Raw genomic sequence first — 22,850 nt, forward strand, 5'->3', positions numbered from 1 at the left:
GTCCCGGTTTCCCTCTGTCCAGCGCCTCCCCTCACCCTCTCAGCTACTCCCAGACTGTTTCTCTGTGTCTCTCTCAGGCTCCCCCTGCTTGCCTCTGTTCCTCAACTGTCCCCTTTGTCCTCCAACTCACTTCCCCTCCTCCTGAAGGGAGGGGCCACCTCCTTTCCACAGAACAATGACATTGCATTTGCCCTGAACACACCCTAAATCATATATTCCCAGCTAGAGTCAAGTCCCATCCCTTTACCATATTTACATTCTGTTAACAGAAATATTCCTGGGGAAAATACCTTCTCACTTGTATACACAGTATCGTTACATGTAAGGGGTTACCAGCTCGATATGACGTTCTCCTAGGAAAGAACAAATATGGTTATGAGCTTAGATAACATTTGAGCTGTTCTATGGATATGAAAACATTCTATAAAAGCACTAAGTAATGTTAATAATTTAATGCCATTGTAACCAGGACACTAGGTAGAATGTCCAAATTTGTTTCCTGGTTTTTTAATCAGTCTTAAGTGTGGAAACATGGTGCAAAAAGGTTGACTTGTCAAGTATTCAGAGGCTTTGCTCTGTAATGAGGAATAGACTCAGGGCCCGATCCTGCCCTCTTCTCCATGGCTCTAATTCCCATTGACTACACAAGAATGACAACCTCATGATCATCTTGGTCCAAATATATAGGGTGGCAACCAGTGTTATGCATTCTGGAAATCTTCAGTTAGATTTAGTTACAATTCCTACCCAACACGCTGTAGGAACAGAAGTCCCTGGCAGTCGAGCTGCCACAGGTTCCCGTGTGCTGAGGGCAGGGGGATGTGGAGAGCCCATGAATGGGATAATCACCTCATGTACCAGTAAGCCCAGTTGCCACACAGGAGCTTGGGTTTGAGCAGGCAGATTAATTGTTAATCACTAAGCAGATCCATTGGCCATACCCACTGTATACAAGACTTTATTTATGGCAACTTATTTTAAAAAGCACCTATTATGGGCTCCAGGCACTAATATTTTATAGGGGGTATGTCCTCCACTTTGATCAATCACTGTGGGGTTTTAAATTGGTCTCTTTTCATTGCCTTTAATGGACTTTGGATCAGGTTCCTACTGTGCTTCAGTAATTACACTTTCAGGACAGGAAGCAGCTTTAGCAACATGGCAAGGACCACTGAGAATTGTCTTTCCCATGTTTATGGCATTACAAAATTTTGCATTGAAAACATAAACATTGTTTCTTGCACATTCATCTACTCTTACTACAGTGTTTATTTCCCATTTCAAGTTGGAATATTTTTGTTTCAAGGGAAACACTCAACCATCTGAAAATCATACAATTCTAACATCTGGATTATAGAATGCTTCCTAAAGTGTTGACAACGAGATTAGATGAAGGCTAATGGATACAGTTGACCTAGAGCAGACTGCACTTATTCTGCAGACATGTTTCTGATAATAAATTCAAGATGTGCAGATGCCTAAGTTCAGCAATTAGAGATTTGTAATTGTGGAGCTGCTGGTCTGGTTTTGAGGAACTACAGAGAGCTACCACGGGGCTATTGTGGCTGCCAGGGATTGGCCAGTCCTAACGACTTTCTGGCTACATGCTTTATGCTGGAAAGAAGCAATGGGATTTGAGCTGCTACACTGGCTTTATGTTTCCTGGTGATTTACCCCACCCTACTTATGACAATTTTTTTGCTTACACTGCGAGAGCAAGAGCCGGGCTCTGGTGCCAGTTTTTTACCAGTAAGCAGTATTTGTAGCTTCATCTTTTTCATTCTATGGATCAATTTATAAAATAAATCTTTTCCTGGACCAACATCCTCATCCCTCACTGTTTGAGTATCAACATGTTTCACTGACAAATGCTGGCAAGTTGCCTGCAGTTTGCAAGCTAAGGATCACTGTAACCCCGTAGGAAATAGTATCCACATTCACCTGGAAATATCTTCTCTATCAGCTGAGTGCCTAGAAAAGGAATATAACAGCACACTAAACATTTAAACTCCAACAAAATCATTTCAAAACAAAACATGTACACTCCATATTCCAAACTTTAAAATTCCTGGAGCCTGATGCTGTAGGTTGCTGATTTCACTTGGACTTGACAATTCATGGGCCCCATGACTGACCCCTAGCCCACTGGTTCCCAAACTTTTTACTAAGGCTACCCCTCACCTGCATTTTGTCTTTTATTGTGGCCCAACCAGGGTCCAAATTCATAATGGTGGCCCAAAATCATAGGTCAGCCTCCTTTGCCTACTCTTGCTCCTTATCCTGTCAAGTGAGCATCCACCATGCACAACAGCACCCTGTGACTCAGCACTGCAACCCTAACCCCAGCCCACCACAGAGGGGAGGCCCCTGTATGTGGAGAAGAGAAGTGGGGGGAGAAAGTGAGCTCATCCCACAGCAGCACTCACTCAAATGTGGCCTGTTTGCCCCTTCATCATCACAGAGGGGCAGTAGTGTAACCTTGTGCTTCAGGTTGTAGTACCTGGAGTGGGGAGCAGGACCCAGGCCTCAGGACTGGAGCCACTGCTGTGGGGTGAGTGCAGAGCAGTCTTATTCTAAAACTCCCCTCCCCTCCCAGTTCTCTCCTCCTCACTGGGCCTGTGACCTGTGCAGACCTAGTGCCTTCTGCAATCCACTGGTGGGTTAGGACCAACCTTTTTGGAAACACTGCCCTAGACCAGGGGTAGGAGTGCTTGGTTCCCATCTCCCACTCAGGGAGCACAAACACAGTCCCCAGTCTCTAACTTCAATCTACACAATAATACCTCCATCAGGCTCCCTTCACAATCTTCTCCTCCCAGCCCAGTAGCTTCAGCAATGGCTTAGGGTCTCCCCAAAAAGACTGCAGCTCCGTGAACTCCACCCTCTGCCTCCCTGCGTGTACTTATTGCCACTGCTCCAATGGCCCTGGCTGGGCATCGGAGAGAGGGGTCACCACTACAAGGGTAGTTAAGCTCTAGAACAGGCTTCCACCGAAGGCTGCGGAATTGCCATCACTGGAGTTTTTAAGAACAGGTTGGACAAAACCCGGAGCAAGGTTGGTGGAGGTTTAGCTAATTCTGTTGATGACTTCTCCAGGTCCGGCCAGCCCTACATGTCTAGGAGTCTATGACTAGAAATAGGACAGCCCAAAGCCCTGTACCCAAACACCCCCCTGCTCTATGCTCTGACCCTTTGGCGCTCGCTGGCCCTTTGCTGCTCCTGGGACCTGAAGACGAGCACAACAGTGGTAGGGTGACTAGATAGCAAGTGTGAAAAATCAGGACGGGGTGGGGGTAATAGGGGCCCATATTAAAAAACCCCCCAAATATCGGGACTGTCCCAATAAAATCGGGACATCTGGTCACCCTAAGTGTGAGGAAGTTGGGCGCCTGTTTTCCCAGCACGGGGCCCTGGGGAGGGGAGAAATAAGCAAACTATCTTTCCAGTCTGGGCCCCCACGCTGTTGACGCCGGCCGGCAGGACTCCTGCTAGCTCGGGAACGGCGTGTAATGGGTCTCATCCCCGCCCCGGGTGCAGGGGGCGTGCGGAGCCAGGCGCCCCAGCGAGCGGCAGAGGGGCCCTGCGGTTCGGCTACACCCAGTTCTCGCCAGCCCCAGCCTGTTGTGCGGGCCCGCCCAGCGCCGCGGGTGCTCGGCAGGGCAGGGCAGGGCTGTGTGCGCTGTTCCGCACCAGCAGTCCCCTCCCTGTGGGCGGCTGCTCCTCCGCCAGGCCCGTCTCACTTCCCAGGGCGGGGCCCGGGGGGAGCCGGTCAGCCGCAGCGGCCCCCCAGGGAAGCTGGAGGAGCAGCCCCGAGCCCTCCGCGCGCGTGGCCAGAGCGGCACGGGACAGCGCCGAGCGGGGAGCTGCGCGGCAGCCCCGTGCGGGGCTGAGGGGAAGGAGGCTGGGGCGCAGCGAGCCACTTCTCCCGGGCTGCCCGGCGAGGAGGCAGCGTCTGCAGGTGAGTTTGGTTCCTCCGAGCTCAGCGAGCAGGGGCTTCCCCCCACCGGCACAAACCGCCCGTCCCAGCCTTGGGCAGCCCGTCTGCTTTCCCTGCCCCGGCCGGTTGCGGGAGAGCCCGAGACCCCGCCTGGGGTGAGACCCCCCCCTCTCGCCCCCGCCCCGAGAGCCCGCATCACCCGCCGGGGGAGAGACCCCTCTCGCCCCCGCCCCGAGAGCCCGCATCACCCGCCGGGGGAGAGACCCCCCTCGCCCCCGCATCACCCGCCGGGGGAGAGACCCCCCTCGCCCCCGCCCCCGCCCCGAGAGCCCGCATCACCCGCCGGGCGAGAGACCCCCCTCGCCCCCGCCCCCGCCCCGAGAGCCCGCATCACCCGCCGGGGGAGAGACCCCTCTCGCCCCCGCCCCGAGAGCCCGAGACCCCGCCTGGGGTGAGACCCCCCCCTCTCGCCCCTGCCCCGAGAGCCCGCATCACCCGCCGGGGGAGAGACCCTCCTCGCCTCAGGACCCCGCCCGTGGAGAGACCCGCCCTGAGAGCCCGCCTCGCCCGCCTGAGGAGAGATCCCCCTCGGCCTGAGACCTCGCCCCAGGACCCCGCCTCACCTGCCAGAGGAAAGACCTTCCCACCCTGAGACCTTGCCCTGAGACCCCACCTCACCCAGCAGGGGACCCTGTCTCACCCTGGGACCTCACCTCACTCACTGGGGGAGAGACCCATCCCACCCTGACACCTTCCCCCTCGCTCTGAGACCCTACCTCACCTGCCAGGGGAGAGACCCCTCCCACCCCAAAACCTGCCCCCTCGCTCCAAGCCCCCACATCATCCACCAGGAGACCCCGTCTCACCCCAGGACCCCACCTCACCCACCGGGGGAGAGACCCACCCCGAGACCTCCCCTCTTGCTCTAAGACCCCACCTCACCCACCAGGGGAGAGACCCTTCCCATCCCGAGACCTCCCCCCTTGCTCCAAGATGCCACCTCACCCGTGTGGGGAGAGACCCCTCCCATCGCAAGACCTCCCCCCTCACTCTGATACCCCACCTCACCCATTGAGGAAGATCCCCCTCTAACTAACCTGCTGTGGCCAGCTCTTCCCTCCTCTTTGTCCACAGGCCTCAGCTTATCTACTATGAGAGAACTCTATCCCCCCGCAACCCAACTCACCCAGCATGAGATGCCCCTTTCCCCCAGGTCCTAGTACAGCTGCTGTGAGAGATGTCCCCTTGCCCTCCGCCCCCAGAACTCAACTCATCCAGCTGCAAGAGATGTCTCCTACCTCTGCCATAGACTTCAGCTCACCCTCTATGGGAGATGTCCCCTCTCTCCTCAGTTCCCAGACCTTAGCTCACCCACTATGAGGAAGGACCCCAACCCCTTCATGCACCTCTGCCCCAGCCCTCAGCTCACCTGCTATGGGGGATGCCCCCTACCTGCCACCTTCCCTCCAGAACTCAATTTTCCCACTGTGGGAGATGTCCCCTACCTCCCACCAACATCTCAACTCACTCCTTGTGTGAGATGCCCACTGTCCCTCCCCCCCCCCCCCCCACTCACCTCCAACTCTCCTCTCTGTGAGCGAAGTGGAAGGAGGGCTCTCTGATCCCCCTGGCTTGGAGAAAGCAGGTGTGTGAGACTATCAGCCCCCATCTGAGAGGATGAGCACGGGGGCTGGTGCCGCCTGGCGAGGAGAAGCATTGCTGGGTAGTAGGAGGGAAAACAATGGCACCAGGCAGAGAACAAACCCCCAACCAACACTCAGGCTTGTGGTGGTTCTGGGAACTAAAAGTTCAAGTTTAGGTCAGATATGAGGCTGACTAGCTGTGAGAGCAGGATGCCAACATGCTGAAGTTAGGGAACTTCAGAGCATAACTTCTGACCCCTAGCCATTAAAGTAACATGGGATTATCAAGAAACACAGTATATGGGTAGCCCAGTGGTATAAAGGCCCATTAAAATAATGTTTCCTATTTTCAGCTCTGAGCTCCAGACTTTGGCCCAGTTCACTCATATAGTATGATAAATAAATATATTGTCCCCTCTGCAACCTGTTTGGGTTTCAGAACTCACAGTTATACTGAATACAGACAAATCCTCCACATTCCAGTCTGGGCTCCTTTCTTATAATGTTGGTTATTTGCTCCAGAAAAATTTCTTTCCTAAAATAGCAGATCATTTGCCCCTCTCCATTATCCTCTGGCTGCACTTTCAGACACAGCCAATTTGGTTTGTTGTTTAAGGAGCATCTGGCTTTAAAAAATCACACTTAGAAAGATTTGTTTACCCATTTTATTTTTAATATGCTAGATTAGTAAAAAGCAATTTTATAAATATTAATTTTTTACCACTTTTGCTGCTCTTTCTTGCTTGTATTTCAGCACAGATGTGAAAATAGACTTGTTATTTCATCTACTGGTTCTAGGCTTGATCAAGGATGTCTGAGTCCATGGCAATAGAAAGTTTACAAAGTTTTAATTTACTATAATGATGTTTTTGCATTAGGACTTGTAAAATATGTAATCTGCTTTGGTGGCACACACTTCAAGGGACTATTTGTTAATATTTAATTTAAAATGAAACATTTCTAGTATATTTTGAAAAAGATTATTTTTACAAAACCTAAAGTTTGGTTGGTCCATGGCTACAACATAGTTTAATTTATGTAGTGTGGAAAGGAATTGTTTCCCCATAACTGGGCTAAAACCTTGCTCGGTCATGTTTGATAGCCAAGTTTGATTCATACTATGAATTATAACAGTTCTGTAATGTTATCACCTGACTTAGTTCTATTTGTAGTGTAGATGGGGCCTCAGAGCATAAGGTAAGATGGCAAGCCAAGCTCTTTGCCTTTGGGCTGAATTAGAGAGGCAGACACACACAGGGTCAAGGAAACTCACTATTGTTTCTAACCTCTCTCCAATCTTTTGATGCTGATTCCTTCCCCCACTCCTCCAAATGTGGCTGCATCTTCCTAGTAAATGCAGATCTAATTCACGACTAGTACAGCTCCACCAATTGTCGCATTGGTGGAAGGTGTAGTTCTGTGTAAAAACACCGCAGTCCTGTTGACTCTACAGTTTCTGCTCTTGCAGAATTACAGCTACAAATCTTGTTTGTGTAGATGCAGCCCTGAAGACTGAAGTCTGTCTCTACAGTATAGATGCAGTACAAACTTTGTTTTGCACTTGTGCATCTATGCTGGACCACACCTTATCGATGGAAATATCTTCTAGTACCTGTGATTTCTAAGAGAAGCAATGTGTTTAACAGTCAGAACAGAGTATGCAATGGAACTCTAGGGTTTTACTCCCAGTTCTAGTGTTGATTTTCTGTGGCCAGTCACTTACCTGTGCGTTGGTTAGTTCACCCATTGTTTTTTCCTAAACAGCTCTCTCTGACCCATTGCTCTCACTCCAAGACCAAGAAAAAGAAAATATTGTTTTCCTATTCAATGCAACCTTCATTCCTTGTCTCAAATATATCTTAAAAAACAATGTTGTTTTGGTGGCAGTTATAATACAGTAAGGTTTGTTTTAAAGTGTTTGTCAAGCATAAGAGGGGAGGACTTCTGCCTCATACTGAGAAAGCAGGATGATCAGCGAGTTATCTTAATTGCCTATACACAAATGCAAGAAGCCTGGGAAACAAGCAGGAAGAACTGGAATTCCTGGCACAGTCAATGAATTATGATGTGATTGGAATAACAGAGACATGGTGGGATAACTCACATGACTGGAGTACTGTCATGGATGGATGGATATAAATGGTTCAGAAAGGACAGACAGGGCAGAAAAGGTGAGGGAGTTGCATTGTATGTAAGAGAGCAGTATGACTGCTCAAAGCTCCAGTATAAATCTGTAGAAAAACCTGTGAGTCTCTGGATTAAGTTTAGAAGTGTGAGCAACACGAGTGATGTCATAGTGGGAGTCTGCTATAGACCACCAGACCAGGGGGATGACGTGGACGAGACTTTATTCAGGCAACTAACGGAATTTACTAGATCACAGGCCCTGGTTCTCATGGGGGACTTCAATCATCATGATATCTGCTGGGAGAGCAATACAGCAGTGCACAGACAATCCAGGAAGTTTTTGGAAAGTGTAGGGGACAAGTGAAGGTTTCCTTCAGATATGTTAGCAACAAGGTGGTCAAGGAAAGTGTGGCTCCTTACTGAATAGGGGAGGCAACCCAGTGACAAAGGATATGGAAAAAGCTAAATGTACTCAATGCTTTTTTTGCCTCTGTGTTCACGAACAAGGTCAGCTCCCAGGCTACTGCACTGGGCAGCACAGTACAGGGAGGAGGCGACCAGCCCTCTGTGGAGAAAGAAGTGGTTCAGGACTAATTAAAAAAGCTGGATGAACACAAATACATGGGACCAGATGCTCTGCATCCAAGGGTGCTAAAGGAGTTGGCGGATGTGATTGCAGAGCCATTGGCCATTATCTTTTAAAGCTCATGGCAATCAGGGGAGGTCCCGGATGACTGGAAAAAGATTAATGTAGTGCCCATCTTTAAAAAAGGAAGGAGAAGGATCCGGGAGTAGTATACCTCTCGATAGCATTCACCACCATGCATTTTTTTGACATTATTAGAATGTTTTTGTTTTTACATGTTTGCAACCCATGTGCTGAGACAAAGGTACAAGCTCCTGTGTTTGTTTTGGGTTCATAGATTTTATTAAAATAATACAACACAGGCTGGAGCTGGAGCTTTTTTAACATTTTAAAAACAGATAAGACTAATTAGGCTAGCCAGTGCTTCATGCACTATAGTCTGCCTTAGCAAGGCTCTAGGGGGTCACTCCTTCAGTTTGCTTGTTTTTTTACACAGACTTTTTTCCTAACTTTTTAAACACTGTTAAAGTTTAAAAAAATGGCAGGATTGCATTGAAAGATACTTTATGAAAGTTATAACAAGTATGTTATTCCATTTACTGATTGTAAATGACAAAAAACACCGCTTTGTGACTGCATGAAGCTTAGAGAGAGCCTATCTGAAGACTACCCTCACCCCTTGACTTTCCCCCATACTTTTAACACTTGCTAAACATAGTGTTTCATTATATAAAGGTTTTTAACATTTAACATGAAAATACAGAATTGACTGAGATGTAACATAACATGACCTTTTAAAAGGATATTCTGTATGCAGTGAGGCCTATTTGAAGCATTATGTTTTTTTAAAGCAGTGGTCCCCAACCTTTTTGGCTGGCAGGCGCCAGCTGAAGGACCACTGCGGCAGTGGAGCACCTGCCGAAATGCAGCCGAATTTCGGTGGTGACGCCTCTCGATGACGTCGCTTGCCGTCGACAAGTGATGTCATCGAGAGGCGTCCCCGCCGAAATTCGGGAGCAACGCCTCTTGATGACATCACTTTTCAGTGACAAGCATCGTCATCGAGAAGTGTCCCTGCCAAAATGCCGCTGCGGCATTTCGGCGGGTGCTCTCCCAGGGGCCAGGATGCGGGTGCGTTAAGATGCCCCCACGGGCGCCATGGTGCCCGCGGGCACTACGTTGGGGACCCTGTTTTAAAGTTTATTATGAAAAAGCAGTATTGCCTGAGCTGTAACAAAACAAGGCCCCCTCTTAGGGATATTTTGTAGAAGTTTAGTGAAGTTCTACGGGGAGTTTAACGGCTCCAGGCTCTTTGGTGGCGGGTCCCTGAGTCCCTCTTGGTCATTATTGCCGCCGAATAATGAATGAAGCGGTGGCGGCAGGTCCTTCGCTCCGAGGAAAGAAGAAAAAAAGCGGGGGAGAGAAAAGTGTGTGTGTGTGTGTGTGTGTGTGTGTAGGGGGGGGGGGTGAGGAAGGCTCCATATCTCTGGTAAAAAAAGAGCTAACTTTTTTTACATACGCTATTTTTTCTTGTGTTTTTTGTATAAATCCAAACTTTAAAAAGCAATCTTGGGTTGGGTTTTTTTTTTTTTTTTATTAAAACGTGTAAACTCCCCTCAATTGCCAGTTTTCATATTCTTACCCAGTTTTTGTTTGGTACTTTAAAAACACTATTTTTAAAAGAACAGGCTAGTATCTTAAGCCTTTTTAGTTCTTTTACAAAATATCCCTAAGAGGGGGCCTTGTTTTCAGGCAATACTGCTTTTTCATAATAAACTTTAAAAAAACATAATGTTTCAAATAGGCCTCACTGCATACAGGCTATCCTTTTAAAAGGTCATGTTGTATTACATCTCAGTCAATTCTGTATTTTCATGTTAAATGTTAAAAACCTTTATATAACGAAACACTGTACGTTAAGCAAGTGTTAAAAGTATGGGGGAAAGTCAAGGGGTGAGGGAAGTCTTCAGATAGACTATCTCTAAGCTTCATGCAGTCACAAAGCGATGGTTTTTGTCATTTACAATCAGTAAATGGAATAAAATACTTGTTATAACTTTCATAAAGTATCTTTCAATGCAATCTTGCCATTTTTTAAAACTTTAACAGCGTTTAAAAAGTTAGGAAAAAAGTCTGTGTCAAAAACAAGCAAACTGAAGGAGTGACCCCTAGAGCCTTGCTAAGGCAGACTATAGTGCATGAAGCACTGGCTAGCCTAATTAGTCTTATCTGTTTTTAAAATGTTAAAAAAGCTCCAGCCTGTGTTGTATTATTTTAATAAAATCTATGAACCCAAAACAAACACAGGAGCTTGTACCTGTGTCTCAGCACATGGGTTGCAAACATTTAAAAACATTCTAATAATGCAACAACAACAACAAAAATCACACTTAAATCTAAAAGCCCTAGGAAAATAAAAGCTTACTATAACTTTCGCATAAATTTGTTAAAAAAAGTGGGGAGGAAAATAAATTTCTCTCTAATCCACTGGATTACAAAATAAGGGGAATATAAACTAGCTGTTAATAAGGTTCTGTGGTTTTCACTCTGGCATGTTTTCTGCATGCTCTCTTTTTTTTAATTGAAACGTGCATTGAAAAATGTTAAATAAAGGGCTCTGTCTTCATATAGGCTTGTCTTTTAAAGTGTTTGTTCCTTTACAAAACTTAATATAACTTTCACTTGTATTTGTTAAAAAGCAGGCAAAGAAGCAGCCTTTTTATCTCTGATCTGCTGGTTTACAGAGGTTGTTTTTGCTGACAGCTGTTTTGCTGCAAAAGCCTTCTGTCCTTACTTAAAAAAAAAAAAAAAAAAGACCAGTGCTAGCCTAAAACCTAGGGGAAAACTTTTATGAACAGGCTTTCTGTGTTTTTAAGCCTGGGTTGTTTCTGCAGGCTTACACATTATTGAAACACCTATGCCTAAGGAACTAAATGAAGGTATGGGTCTTCAGGTAGGCTTGTCTTTTCAAGTGTTTATTCCTTTCCAAGCCTTTCACCTCTCTTTGTTAAAAAGTGGGAAAAGAAACAAACTTCTTTTATCTAAGCCAATGGTTAATGAAATAAGGGGTATATAAACTGTCTGTTACTAAAAACTTGGCGTTTTAAACCTGGGGTGCTTCTGCCTGCTCTTTTTTATTGAAACACTTATGTCAAGGGGGCTAAATAAAGAAACGTGTCTTCATTTAGGTATATCTTTTCAAGTGTTTATTTCCTTAAAAGCCTTAATATAACTTTCACTTCTATTTGTTAAAAAGTGGGGGAAGAAGCAATCTTCTCTCTAATCCACTGGTTTACAAAATAAGGGGAATATAAACTGCCTGTCACTAAAAACCTGTGGTTTTAAACCTAGGGTGCTTCTGCATAATTTTTTATTACAACATATACAAAAGGGTTGTGTCTTCATATAGGTTTGTCCTTTCAAGTCATTATACCTTTGCAAAACTTAATGTAACTTTAACTTGTGTTTGTTAAAAAGTTTGGGAAAGAAGCAGCCTTCTTATCTCTGATCTGCTGACTCACAGAGGCTGCTTTGCTAACAGGCGCTTTGCTGCAGCTTCACATTGTTTTTACTAAAAAAATAAGCCTTTAGTTTAAAACCTAGGGGAAAACTTTTAAAAATTGCTTGTTACTAAAAGCTTATGGTTTTAACTTTTATAAAAATCCCCCTGCTTGCTCTTTTTCATTGAAACACTTATGCCAAGGGGGTTAAATAAAGAAATGTGTCTTCATTTAGGCGTCTTTATTCCCTTAAAAGCCTTAATATAACTTTCACCTCTATTTGTTAAACAGTCGGGGAAGAAGCAATCTTCTTTCTAATTCAATGATTTACAAAATAAGGAGTTTATAAACTGTCTTACTAAAAACCTGGAGTTTTAAACCTAGGGTGCTTCTGCCTGCTCTTTTTTTATTACAACACGTACAAAGGGGATGTGTTTTAGGTTTGTCTTTTCAAGTCATTATCCCTTTGCAAAACTTAATGTAACTTTAACATGTGTTTGTTAAAAAGCAGGTAAAGATGCAAAGTCCTTATTAAAAAGCAGGTAAAGAAGCAAACTCCTTCTCTATGATCCACTGACTCACAGAGGCTGCTTTGCTAACAGGAGCTTTGCTGCAGCCAGGGGCGGTTCTAGACATTTTGACGCCCCATGCACGGTATCATTCTGTGGGGGGCGCTCTGCCGGTCGCTGGTCCTGTGGCTCTGGTGGACCTCCTGCAGGCATGCCTGCGGAGGGTCCGCTGGTCCCGCGGCTTCGGTGGAGCCGCGGGACCAGCAGACTCTCCACAGGCACGTCTGCGGGAGGTCCACCAGAGCCGCAGGACCAGAGGACCCTCCGCAGGCATGCCGCCCTCCCGGCGACCGGCAGAGCGCCCCCCGCTGCATGCCACCTAGGCATGCGCTTGGCGTGCTGGGGCCTGGAGCCGCCTCTGGCTGCAGTGTCGCATTGTGCTTACTAAATATATAAACGATGTTAGTCTAAAACCTAGGGGAAAAACTGTTAAAAATTGTGTGTTACTAAAAGCTTATCGTTTTAACTTTTATAAAAACTCCTCTGTAAAAGGGCTACATGGTGGGAAAATGCTGGGGGTCTGTTTCTTTAGATAAGAATAAAACAGTTAGTTAAAAGGGAGGGGGGAGAGAGAAGGGGAAGGGAAAGGAGGGAGTTGGGTCTTGTTTAAAATCTTGGGACTCTAGGATTGGTTCAGGAAAATGAATTCTGTGATGCTGCTGTAAAACAACCTCTAATTGGGTTGATCCAAAGGCGGTGATAACAAGTCTGAGAGGGTCTGAACCAGGGACAGAAAGACTTAAAAGGTGAGAATTCTCTCTCTCTGACTCAACCATGTGCTGTCTATCTTTGCTCTTTGCAAAGAGGGCTCTCTCTTCTTTTTTCTTGTCCTGTTCTTTCTTTTAACCTCTCTTTTTTCTTAACCTACACTGGTATGCCTGACTAACCTAATTGCCTTCTATGACAAGATAACTGGCTCTGTGGATGAGGGGAAAGCAGTGGATATGTTATTTTTTGACTTTAGCAAAGTTTTTGATACAGATTCTCTCAGTATTCTTGTCAGCAAGTTAAAGAAGTGTGGGCTGGATGAATGGAGTGTAAGGTGGATAGAAAGCTGGCTAGATCATCAGGCTCAATGGGTAGTGATTAATGGCCCCATGTCTAGTTGGCAGCCGGTATCAAGTGGAGTGCCCCAAGGGTTGGTCCTGGGGCCAGTTTTGTTCAATATCTTCATTAATGATCTGGAGGATGGCGTGGATTGCACCCTTAGCAAGTTTGCAGATGGCACTAAACTGGGAGAAGTGGTAGATACTCTGGAGGGTAGGGATAGGATACAGAGGGACCTAGACAAATTAGAGCATTGGGCCAAAAGAAATCTGATGAGGTTCAACAAGGACAAGTGCAGAATCTTGCACTTAGGATGGAAGAATCCCATGCATTGCTACAGACTGGGGACCGAGTGGCTACGCAGCGGTTCTGCAGAAAAGGACCTAGGGGTTACAATGTATGAGAAGCTGGATATGAGTCAACAGTGTGCCCTTGTTGCCAAGAAGGCTAAAGGCATTTCTGTTGCCAGCAGATCGAGGGACGTGATCATTTCCCTCTGTTTGGCATTGGTGAGTCCTCATCTGGAGTACTGTGTCCAGTTTTGGGCCCCACACTACAAGAAGGATGTGGAAAAATTGGAGAGAGTCCAGCAGAGGGCAGCAAAAATGATCAGGGGGCCAGAGCACGTGACTTAGGAGGAGAGGCTGAGGGAACTGGGGGATTGTTTAGTCTGCAGAAGAGAAGAATCGGGGGATTTGATAGCTGCTTTCAGCCTTTCAACTACCTGAAAGGGGGTTCTAAAGAGGATGGATTTAGATTGTTCTTAGTGATATTGGATGACAGAACAATGAGTAATGATCTCAAGTTGCAGTGGGGGAGGTTTAGGTTGGATATTAGGGAAAACTTTTTCACTAGTAAGGTGGTGGAATCTCCTTCCTTAGAGGTTTTTAAGGTCAGGCTTGACAAAGCCCTGGCTGGGATGATTTAGTTGGGGATTGGTCCTGCTTTGAGCAGAGGGCTGGACTAGGTGACCTCCTGAGGTCCCTTCCAAGCCTGATATTCTATGATTCTATGAAAACAAAATGTTATGACTACATGAATTGAGTTTCACCCCTCAGTGAACTTTTTAGGCCTTTTGAAAATAGTTGTTTATAATAGAAATGCTGACAGTACTTAACTAGTAGCTGGATAGTTGAAAATGACAGCAACAACATTTGGGGCACGGGTTATGGGCAAAAGGTCTCTCTCTTTGAATAGAAGACTCTGGTATTATTGTTCAGGAGTTAATACCACTAACCCCTTTGATGCTGATTGACCACAGGTCCTTCCTCACATGTTCAGCAGGTAGGAGAATTGATGTATGCAGAATAGTACACATTATTTTTCATCCATTCATAAGTGCTTTAATTTATATTTTATAATGTTCTTTGCCTACACACACACAAAATTGCTCCTGCCTGACTTGCAGAGGCGGCTCTAGGCATTTTGCCGCCCCAAGCACAGCAGGCAGGTTGCCTTCAGCGGCTTGCCTGCGGAGGGTCCGCCGAAGCCGTGGGACCAGCGGACCCTCCGCAGGCAAGCCGCTGAAGGCAGTCTGCCTGCCGCCCTTGCGGCAACTGACAGAGTGCCCCCACTGGCTTGCCGCCCTAAGCACGTGCTTGGTGTGCTGGTGCATGGAGCCGCCCCTGCTGACTTGTGCACATGCAGCAGCCAGTACACAATTACAGAGTGAACTCTTGCATGATGTGCACTTTTGAAAATGTGGGCCATGTTGCACACAGTAAATTGAGTTAAAAGCAAAAGGAGCTGTACAGTGAAAGGAAGCTAACAATGCTACCAGATGAGATTAGAAAAGAGGTGTAAAAATTCATTGGGTGAAGTTATAGATCTATTCCAGATAACATGAACTTCAGCAAAAAACCTCTTGCAACAACAGTGGCCAAACAGGAAGAAACTGGTACTCAGAGAGCAGAGGAATAGGAAGGGAAGTTCAAAAGACAGACTGCAGCAGAATCGTAATTCTAGAATCAAAAGCAATATGCTGCGTGTGTAGTTTAAAACAGCTGAGCAACTGAAGTTCCCAGTGACTTCAGTGAGACTTATGGGTAATAAATAGTGCTGTCAATTAATGGGGGTTAACTCAAATTAACTAGATTAAACAGTAGTCATGGTTAATCGCAGTTTTAATCACACTGTTAGCAATAATAGAATACCAATTTAAATTTGATACATTTTTTGGATATTTTTCTACATTTTCAAATATTAATTTCAGTTACAACACAGAATACAAAGTATACAGTGCTCACTTTATACTATTATTACAAATATTTGCACTGTAAAAACCAAAAAGTTTTTTTTCAAATTGACCTCATACAAGTACTGTAGTGCAGTCTTTTTATCGTGAAGGTGCAATTTACAAATGTAGAATTTTTTTTCTCACGAATGCACTCAAAAACAAAACAATGTAAAAATTTAGAGCCTACAAGTCCAGTCAGTCCTACTTCTAGTTCAGCCAATTGCTAAGACAGATGAGCTTGTTATATTTACGAGAGAGAATGCTGCCTGCTTATTTACGTCACTTGAAAGTGAGACTAGATGTTCGTATGGCACTGTTGTTGCTGGTGTTGCAAGGTATTCATATGCCCCTTCATGCTTCAACTTGCCCTATCTTTTTACAGTGCAAATATCTGTAATAAAACAAAGTGAGCACTGTACACTTTGTATTCTGCGTTGTAATTGAAATCAATATATTTGACAATGTAGAAAAATATAATACATTTAAATTGGTATTCTGTTTAACAGTGTGATTAATTTTTAATCTTGTGATTAATTGCAATTTTTTAAAAGTCATTTGACAGCCCTAATGAACATTTCTGAAAATCAGGACAGTTATACTTAGGTGCCGAAGCATGGCTTTAGAGCATAACTTTAAGCACTCATCACTGAAAATTTTGATCTGAAGGGTAAATTTTTCAATAGACCCAGCCCTCCTCCTAATTTTGTGCGTGCAGTTCTGAAAACACTATCACTTGTATGCACCAGTGACTAAATTTGTGCATGCAAACAACATTTATAGGTGCAGGTGATGGTGCAAACAAAATTAAGAGCCATTTATTAAGATTGGACCTTTTTTTGCCTCCTGATTTAGCAGATTTTCAGTTCACCTGTAAAGTATTTTCACTGCTGTTTGATTAAACATGGAAAGATCTGTCCAAGTGTAACCATGTTAAATGTGTCCCGAACTTGACAATATGCTTTCAAATGTACAATTATTTTAAAAAGTATAGTATAAATGTGTGTATAGTATATTGAAAACCTTAGGGCCACCTTCTAACCTAAGGTATATATCCACTAGCTATCACTAAAGTGGGAGACATAGTAAAATTCAAGCTCCAGATAACCCTGTCTTCTCTTCCTATTGAGAGCAGTATTTAAATTACACATAGTTCACATATGTTGTCTATTTATGCAAAATGGTAACAAAATGTGGATGGAGATTTAAATATAAATAAAGCAGGCATAAAAGAGAAAATGGAAGAATAATTCTTTATCTACCTTAATAGCCATGGCATGAGTTATGGGGTTTTCCCCTGCAACAGCTGATCACACCACGCTAACGCAGGGTGAATGCTTGCAGCGCTTTTTTACCTGAAGCAGGTGAAAGTACTGACAGACAGATGAGTTTTGCAAGAGGAACATATTACACTGACTAAAGTCTTGGCAGGTAAAAAGTTTTTCAACTCCCCTGGAAAAAAATTTGTTTTGGACAATACATTTTTTAACTTGTTAAAAATAGAATGTTGGAAGCAGAAGTTGGTCTGTAGCAGCTGAAAAAAAATTGAGAACTGAAGAAGAAACCTCTGAGGGGACAATTGGGATAAGGAAGAAGAGAGAAGGGTAAAGTGTAGGGAAGATGAATGAAAATGTTTCATGAAAATGCCTAGATTTGATATATGAAATTATATTAAGATAATTATACGTGTTACATTCGCAGTATAATAGAGACTGTAAAGATTTTCTTATTTCTGGAAAAATGCAAACTGATCGTTCTTACTGAATGAAAAGACAACTTATGTTCTTTCTCTCACAGGGCAACTATGGACCATGCTTTCAAGAAACAGGAGGCTCTTTAATAATGATGGTACAGTATTTGTAACCCCCTATTGCAATTTAGTAATTCAGGATTAAGTTAGAAGACTGCATATCACAGTATCTAAAAACCATGACAAATTAATGGGATCCAGAGATGAAAGTAAGCCGGTACGCCCCAGGCGGCAATTTCAAGGGCCCAGGGCTCCCAGCAGCAGCTGGAGCCTCGGGCCCTTTAAATTCCCGCTGGAGCCCCGCTGCCAGCAGAGGTGGCTAGGACCGCCGGGGCTTTGGCGGCAGTTTAAAGGACCCGGGGCCCCGCTGTGGTAGCGGTGGCTGGGAGCCCCTGGCCCTTTAAATTACTGCTGGAGCCCCACCGCTGCTACCCCAGGGCTCCAGCAGCAGGGCTCAGGTGGCAATTTAAAGGGCCCGAGGTGGTAGCAGCGGCCGGAGCCCTGGAACCTTTAAATTGCCGCCCGGGGCTCCAGGCTCTGAAGCTAGTAGCTCTGGCAGTGATTTAAAGGGCCTGGGGCTCTAAAGGTCCCGCCCCTTTCTCAGGACTCTGGCTTACCGGTAAGTCCTTTAAGTTACTTTCACCCCTGATGGGATCCTACATAGGATGAAGAATGGGATTAGATTAGTTACAATAGGGAGAATATAAAACAATCTTGGTAAAGTGGTATTTAATTTTTGTGTAAAAGCTGAGAAAGATATGTTTAAAGATGAGTTTAACTATGGAACTGGTAGCATACAAGTTCTCTAAGGAAATTGAACCACTGTTTTTAAAGGCCAAATCCTACTTACCTTACTCAAGTGAGTATTACTGAAGCTAATTCAACTAAAAAGTCCAATTCAAAATTAATTGAAAGCAGTGGGAGTTGAATTGGAACCTCACTCATGTGAATATGGCACACACAATTTGGCACTAATATATGCCCACTTTGCTGCCTCAGTTTTTTAACACGGGAAAATGCCTGTTTTCAAAATGGCCACAGCCTCCAACTGTCCACAGCAAAAATGAAACCAGGATTCCCTCAAAGTGATGGTGGACACTGACACCCTTGAGGACAGTGGGTGGCTTTAGTCTCATAGTGAACAAGAGGAGGAGATGGCTGCCATTTTGAAAGAGGGCAATTCTTCGTAGAATTCTCTATAGTGGAACATTATTCGTCAGTCTCTGCTGAAGGAGAAACTTATGAAGAATAATGTCAAAGTTACCATTAATCCTCCCCAAAATTCTTCAAATGTAGCCAAAGCACAAAATTGGAGTTTTAATTGTTTGAAGTGTCTTACTCTGTTCTGAAATCATTAGACACAAAAAGTCTGACACCCAATGCTAATTTTTTTTAAAGGACCCACTTTTGATTACTTAACCTAATTAATGGATTTACTTGTAAATTTTCAGAAAATTAATTCTATATTCAAAGTACTATAATTTAGGGAAGGATACGCTCTGTTCTTCATATGTAACAAAATAGTTGAACATTGGCTGAAAGTGCAAAACTTAACACCACCTTAACTACAACTGGTACTGCCATACTACACATGCCTCTGTGCACAAGGGCCTCAGAGTGCTCTAGACTCAGGCTGCTTCAATCTGCAAGGCTTCCTCGGCAGATCAGGAGGAGCTACTCCTGGGGAAATTGTGGCTTAAAGCACCCCACACCCGATTTTCTCCAAGAGGCAGGCAGAGGAGAAAGCAAGCGAGCAGACATCACCCACAGGGTTGTAGTGGCTTCTTTGTAGAAGACTGGGTGAGGAGAGAGAGCCACTTTAAAAAAAAAAATGAAAAAGTGATAATTATTGGCTTTGTGGGATTAGGAAGCAGATTTTTAAAATTATATTAGGTGGCAATCTAATTCATTTACTCTTATTCACTTCTTTAAACACACAGATAAGGACAGTTGATCTTACCACATCCTGATTATCTAGGAACAATGGAGGAGAGCTAAATGACTTCTTCCAGAGGACAGCCTAAGCATGAGGATGTTACCATGCCGATGTAGGTGAAGCAGCCATCCCAGGCTCACTTTGTATAGAAATGAATGTATGCAAACAAGTTATAAAAAGAAACCCAAAAAATCCAAATGGAAAACAAATAGTGAAATCGCTCAGTAAAAATAAAATTTAAATTACTTCAGATGACATATCTTTTAATTCCCAAAACTAAGAACATGTACAGAAGATAAAGGAACTTGCTGTCAATAAAATGGTGTTTCATTTAAGCTTTATTCACAATCAAAGACTTGTGAAAATTCAAGTAGGAGTTTTATAACTGCTCGACTGACAACGGAGTTATGATAGTATGCAGTGTGGTTGTAGCTGTGTTGGTCCTAGGAAATTAGAGAGACAAGGTGGGTCACGTAATATCTCTTTTTGGATCAATTTCTATTGGTGAGAGAAGTTTTGAGATTACACAGAGCTCTTCTTCAGGTCTGGGAAATGTACTAAGAGCGTCACACTAAACATAAGGTGGAACAGATTGTTTAGCATAAGTGGATAACACATTTCAAGGGACCATTGAAAGTCAAGTGGCTCGTAACATCCCTTCCGGAGGGGAAGTTATGATTGGCTGGAGAGTTACAACAGTAATCAGTTAATATACATTCCAAGACTGTCATTAACTCTCTTTTCAGGTATGAACAACTGTGTCCTGTAAGATTTATTTTGCTGGCTCTTATCCTTGAAGAATGGCTGCCATGTCTTGTGCAAATTGTTCCCTTCAGTACTACAGCCAACTCAATCAACCTCTTGAAGCTAGCTGTATGCTGCTCCTGATTATGCTTGGAAAAGTGTCGCTCAATCTCTTCATGTTGGGAGTTAGAAGATGGGATGTAAAACAAAGTTTTATGGGATATTTCTGTATTTCACTGGCACTCCTTGACTTCACACTTCTGGTGAATATAGCTTTCATCTCCTATTTTGAGGACTTTGCACTTTGGGGTGTGAGATTTACCAAGTACCACATTTGTCTGTTCACTCAGATAATTTCCCTTATGTATGGTGTCTTGCATTACCCAGTTTGTCTCGTGTCTGTTCTGGATTATTACATGACTATAGCTCAAACCCCTAAACCTGTTAGCATAGGTCAAAGACTACTTTATATACTTGCTGTGATTTTTATGTGGATTTCAGTCCTCTTTTATATTCTGAAAGTTCCAGCTGTTTCTGCTGAATTAGAAATACAGAACCACTTTTTTACATGCCCTTTCTATATCAGTGTTCAAAGCTACTGGCTATCATTAGCCATGCTATTTGTTATAGGTGTGGCTCTGGTGATTTGTTGGTCGGAAGTTATAACTATGGTGCGGTCTGTCCGGATTATTTCCTTGACAAGTGTGACTGTTTTAATCTTCTCATATGCATCTGACTGTGATTGCACTGTCTGTAAAAAGCAGCTTTTGACAAGACTCCTCATCTGCTTTCTTGGCACTTGGACACCTTTTGTTTTCCTTCAGATGATCATCTTGTTGCTTGGTGCTCAGATTCCAGCCTACATGGAGATGAATGTCCCCTGGCTATACTTCATAAACAGCTTTCTAATCGCAACAGCATACTGGTTTAGGTGTCATGACATTCAATTGACAGCGGGGATGTGGTCTGCAGATCCATTTGTCAGCTGGAAATTCTGCTTCATCCCATTTAACAATCAAAATACAGAGCAAGCTGAAAAGCCAGGCACAGTAATCATCTGTTAATAAACTGCTGTGTGAAAAGGATACAAATAAGAGCTGTGCATCAGAGGTGTCTGACTCTGCTATTTTGATGTCCTCTGTGAACACATGTAAATGGATTATACAAGGAAATTCCTCAAACTACAATATGAAGAAAAATTCACCAAAATTCTCCAATGTATAATGGAATATTGCACTATAGTGTGGAATACTGAACTGTTTTCCAAGCTAGACTTCAAATAAAAATGGGTGCTTACTGCACAAAATATTTTAATGGAATGTGTTATATATTCAAAATATAGTTGAAAACAGGTAAATAAAAATGTCCAGTACTTCTGCAAAAAACTGCCTGATTTTAACATTAAATGCTAATAAAGTTGAGATTGTTTAAAGTTGTCTGATGCATGAACTTGAAAAAAAGAAACAAAAAAGGAGTAAAATCTTTAGCTAACCTTGAGACTTCTAGAACTATGTACAAGTATTATTAATTGTCAAATGTTTTAGCTTTAAACACCTCCTTTATAATTTATCATCAGTTCTTAAAAGGTTTTACTATTTCCTATTAAAAATTGAAGTTTCCCTCTTTGCTTAAGGAAAGAGAAACTGTCTAAAAGGAATGGATATAACTTTTACTACCTTCTCCCCCCAGAAAGTAAATATCATATAAACTATGTTTAAAACTGTCTACAAAAAAGGAAAGGTAGATGAGGTAATATCTTTTATTGGACCAACTTCTGTTGGTGAGAGACAAGCTTTCGACTCACACAGACCTGAAGAAGAGCTCTGTGTGGCTCCAAAGCGTGTCTCTCTCACCAACAGAAGACGGTCCAATAAAATATATTATCTCATTCACCTTGTCTCTCTAAACACAGCCACAACTACACTGAATACACAAAAAAAGAAAGACCAATAAGATGCACAATTACCAGGGTGACATTAAGTGTGACAGTTTAAACTTTTTGTAAGCACTTATACATTCTCATCATACAATTTGCACTGTAGAAGCAAATGTTATTTATTTGTGTTACTTCATTTCAGTCTTTACATTCCATATTTAGCGTTGCAGTAACTTTACTAGTAACATCAGAATGCAGTGGCTTTCCTTAGTGTGCAAATAAATATAAAAATTTACTTTAATGTCAAAGGTTATCTTGTTTTCCATACAGTTATTTGGTACAAATAAATTAAACTGCTGATAGTATAAAAAATGTGAAAGAATGACATATCAAAATGCATATGGTTGGTGTGAAAGATCTGCAGCTGTACGTAAATCTCCAGAAAGAATCAATGGATAAAATAGGAGCTTTAGCAGAAAAAATATTTTTCTGCACATTGTGTTGCTTAAGTAATTAGGTGGCCAGTGAGAAAAGATAAATGGAATATCTTCACAGAACATTAATAAAAACAAAATAGTGGTCAGTGGATAAAACACATGATTCACCACTATACTATAGTAGTGCTTAATGATACCAATGGTGATTGTTCCAGGCACTCTGCAAACACTATGAAGAACATCATCCAAATAGACTTCATGGACAAAGGAAGAAAGAGAAGTGACTTGGTTATAGTGACACAGTAGGTAGACCAATGGCATAGCAGATACTTACCTAATGTAAATTGTCAGAGCTGAAGATCTGGCCACTGGTGTCCTGACTCTCAGTCTAGTGCTCAACCCACTGGACAACACAGATCTGGCCACTGGTGTCCTGACACTCAGTCTAGTGCTCAACCCACTGGA

General features: G+C 43.6%; 1 protein-coding gene across 6 annotated transcripts; it reads left to right on the forward strand.

Moving 5' to 3' along the window:
- The first annotated feature begins 3,718 nt into the window (after window positions 1–3,718).
- On the forward strand, window positions 3,719–21,488 carry GPR160 (G protein-coupled receptor 160). Of its 6 annotated transcripts, none has more exons than XM_050966086.1 (4): window positions 3,719–3,958; window positions 17,440–17,490; window positions 19,333–19,440; window positions 20,075–21,488. In XM_050966086.1, the coding sequence occupies exon 4, from the start codon at window positions 20,129–20,131 to the stop codon at window positions 21,134–21,136; it is 1,008 nt and encodes a 335-aa protein (XP_050822043.1). In that variant the 5' UTR covers window positions 3,719–3,958; window positions 17,440–17,490; window positions 19,333–19,440; window positions 20,075–20,128; the 3' UTR covers window positions 21,137–21,488. The 6 variants fall into 6 exon arrangements, with proteins under 6 accessions (XP_050822043.1, XP_050822047.1, XP_050822045.1 ...); XM_050966088.1 differs by lacking the exon at window positions 3,719–3,958 and adding an exon at window positions 11,109–11,246; XM_050966089.1 differs by lacking the exon at window positions 3,719–3,958 and adding an exon at window positions 11,109–11,232.
- The last annotated feature ends 1,362 nt before the right edge of the window (window positions 21,489–22,850 follow it).

Source organism: Gopherus flavomarginatus, chromosome 8 (genome assembly GCF_025201925.1).
Source record: "Gopherus flavomarginatus isolate rGopFla2 chromosome 8, rGopFla2.mat.asm, whole genome shotgun sequence".
In the NCBI taxonomy this organism is placed as follows: domain Eukaryota; kingdom Metazoa; phylum Chordata; order Testudines; family Testudinidae; genus Gopherus; species Gopherus flavomarginatus.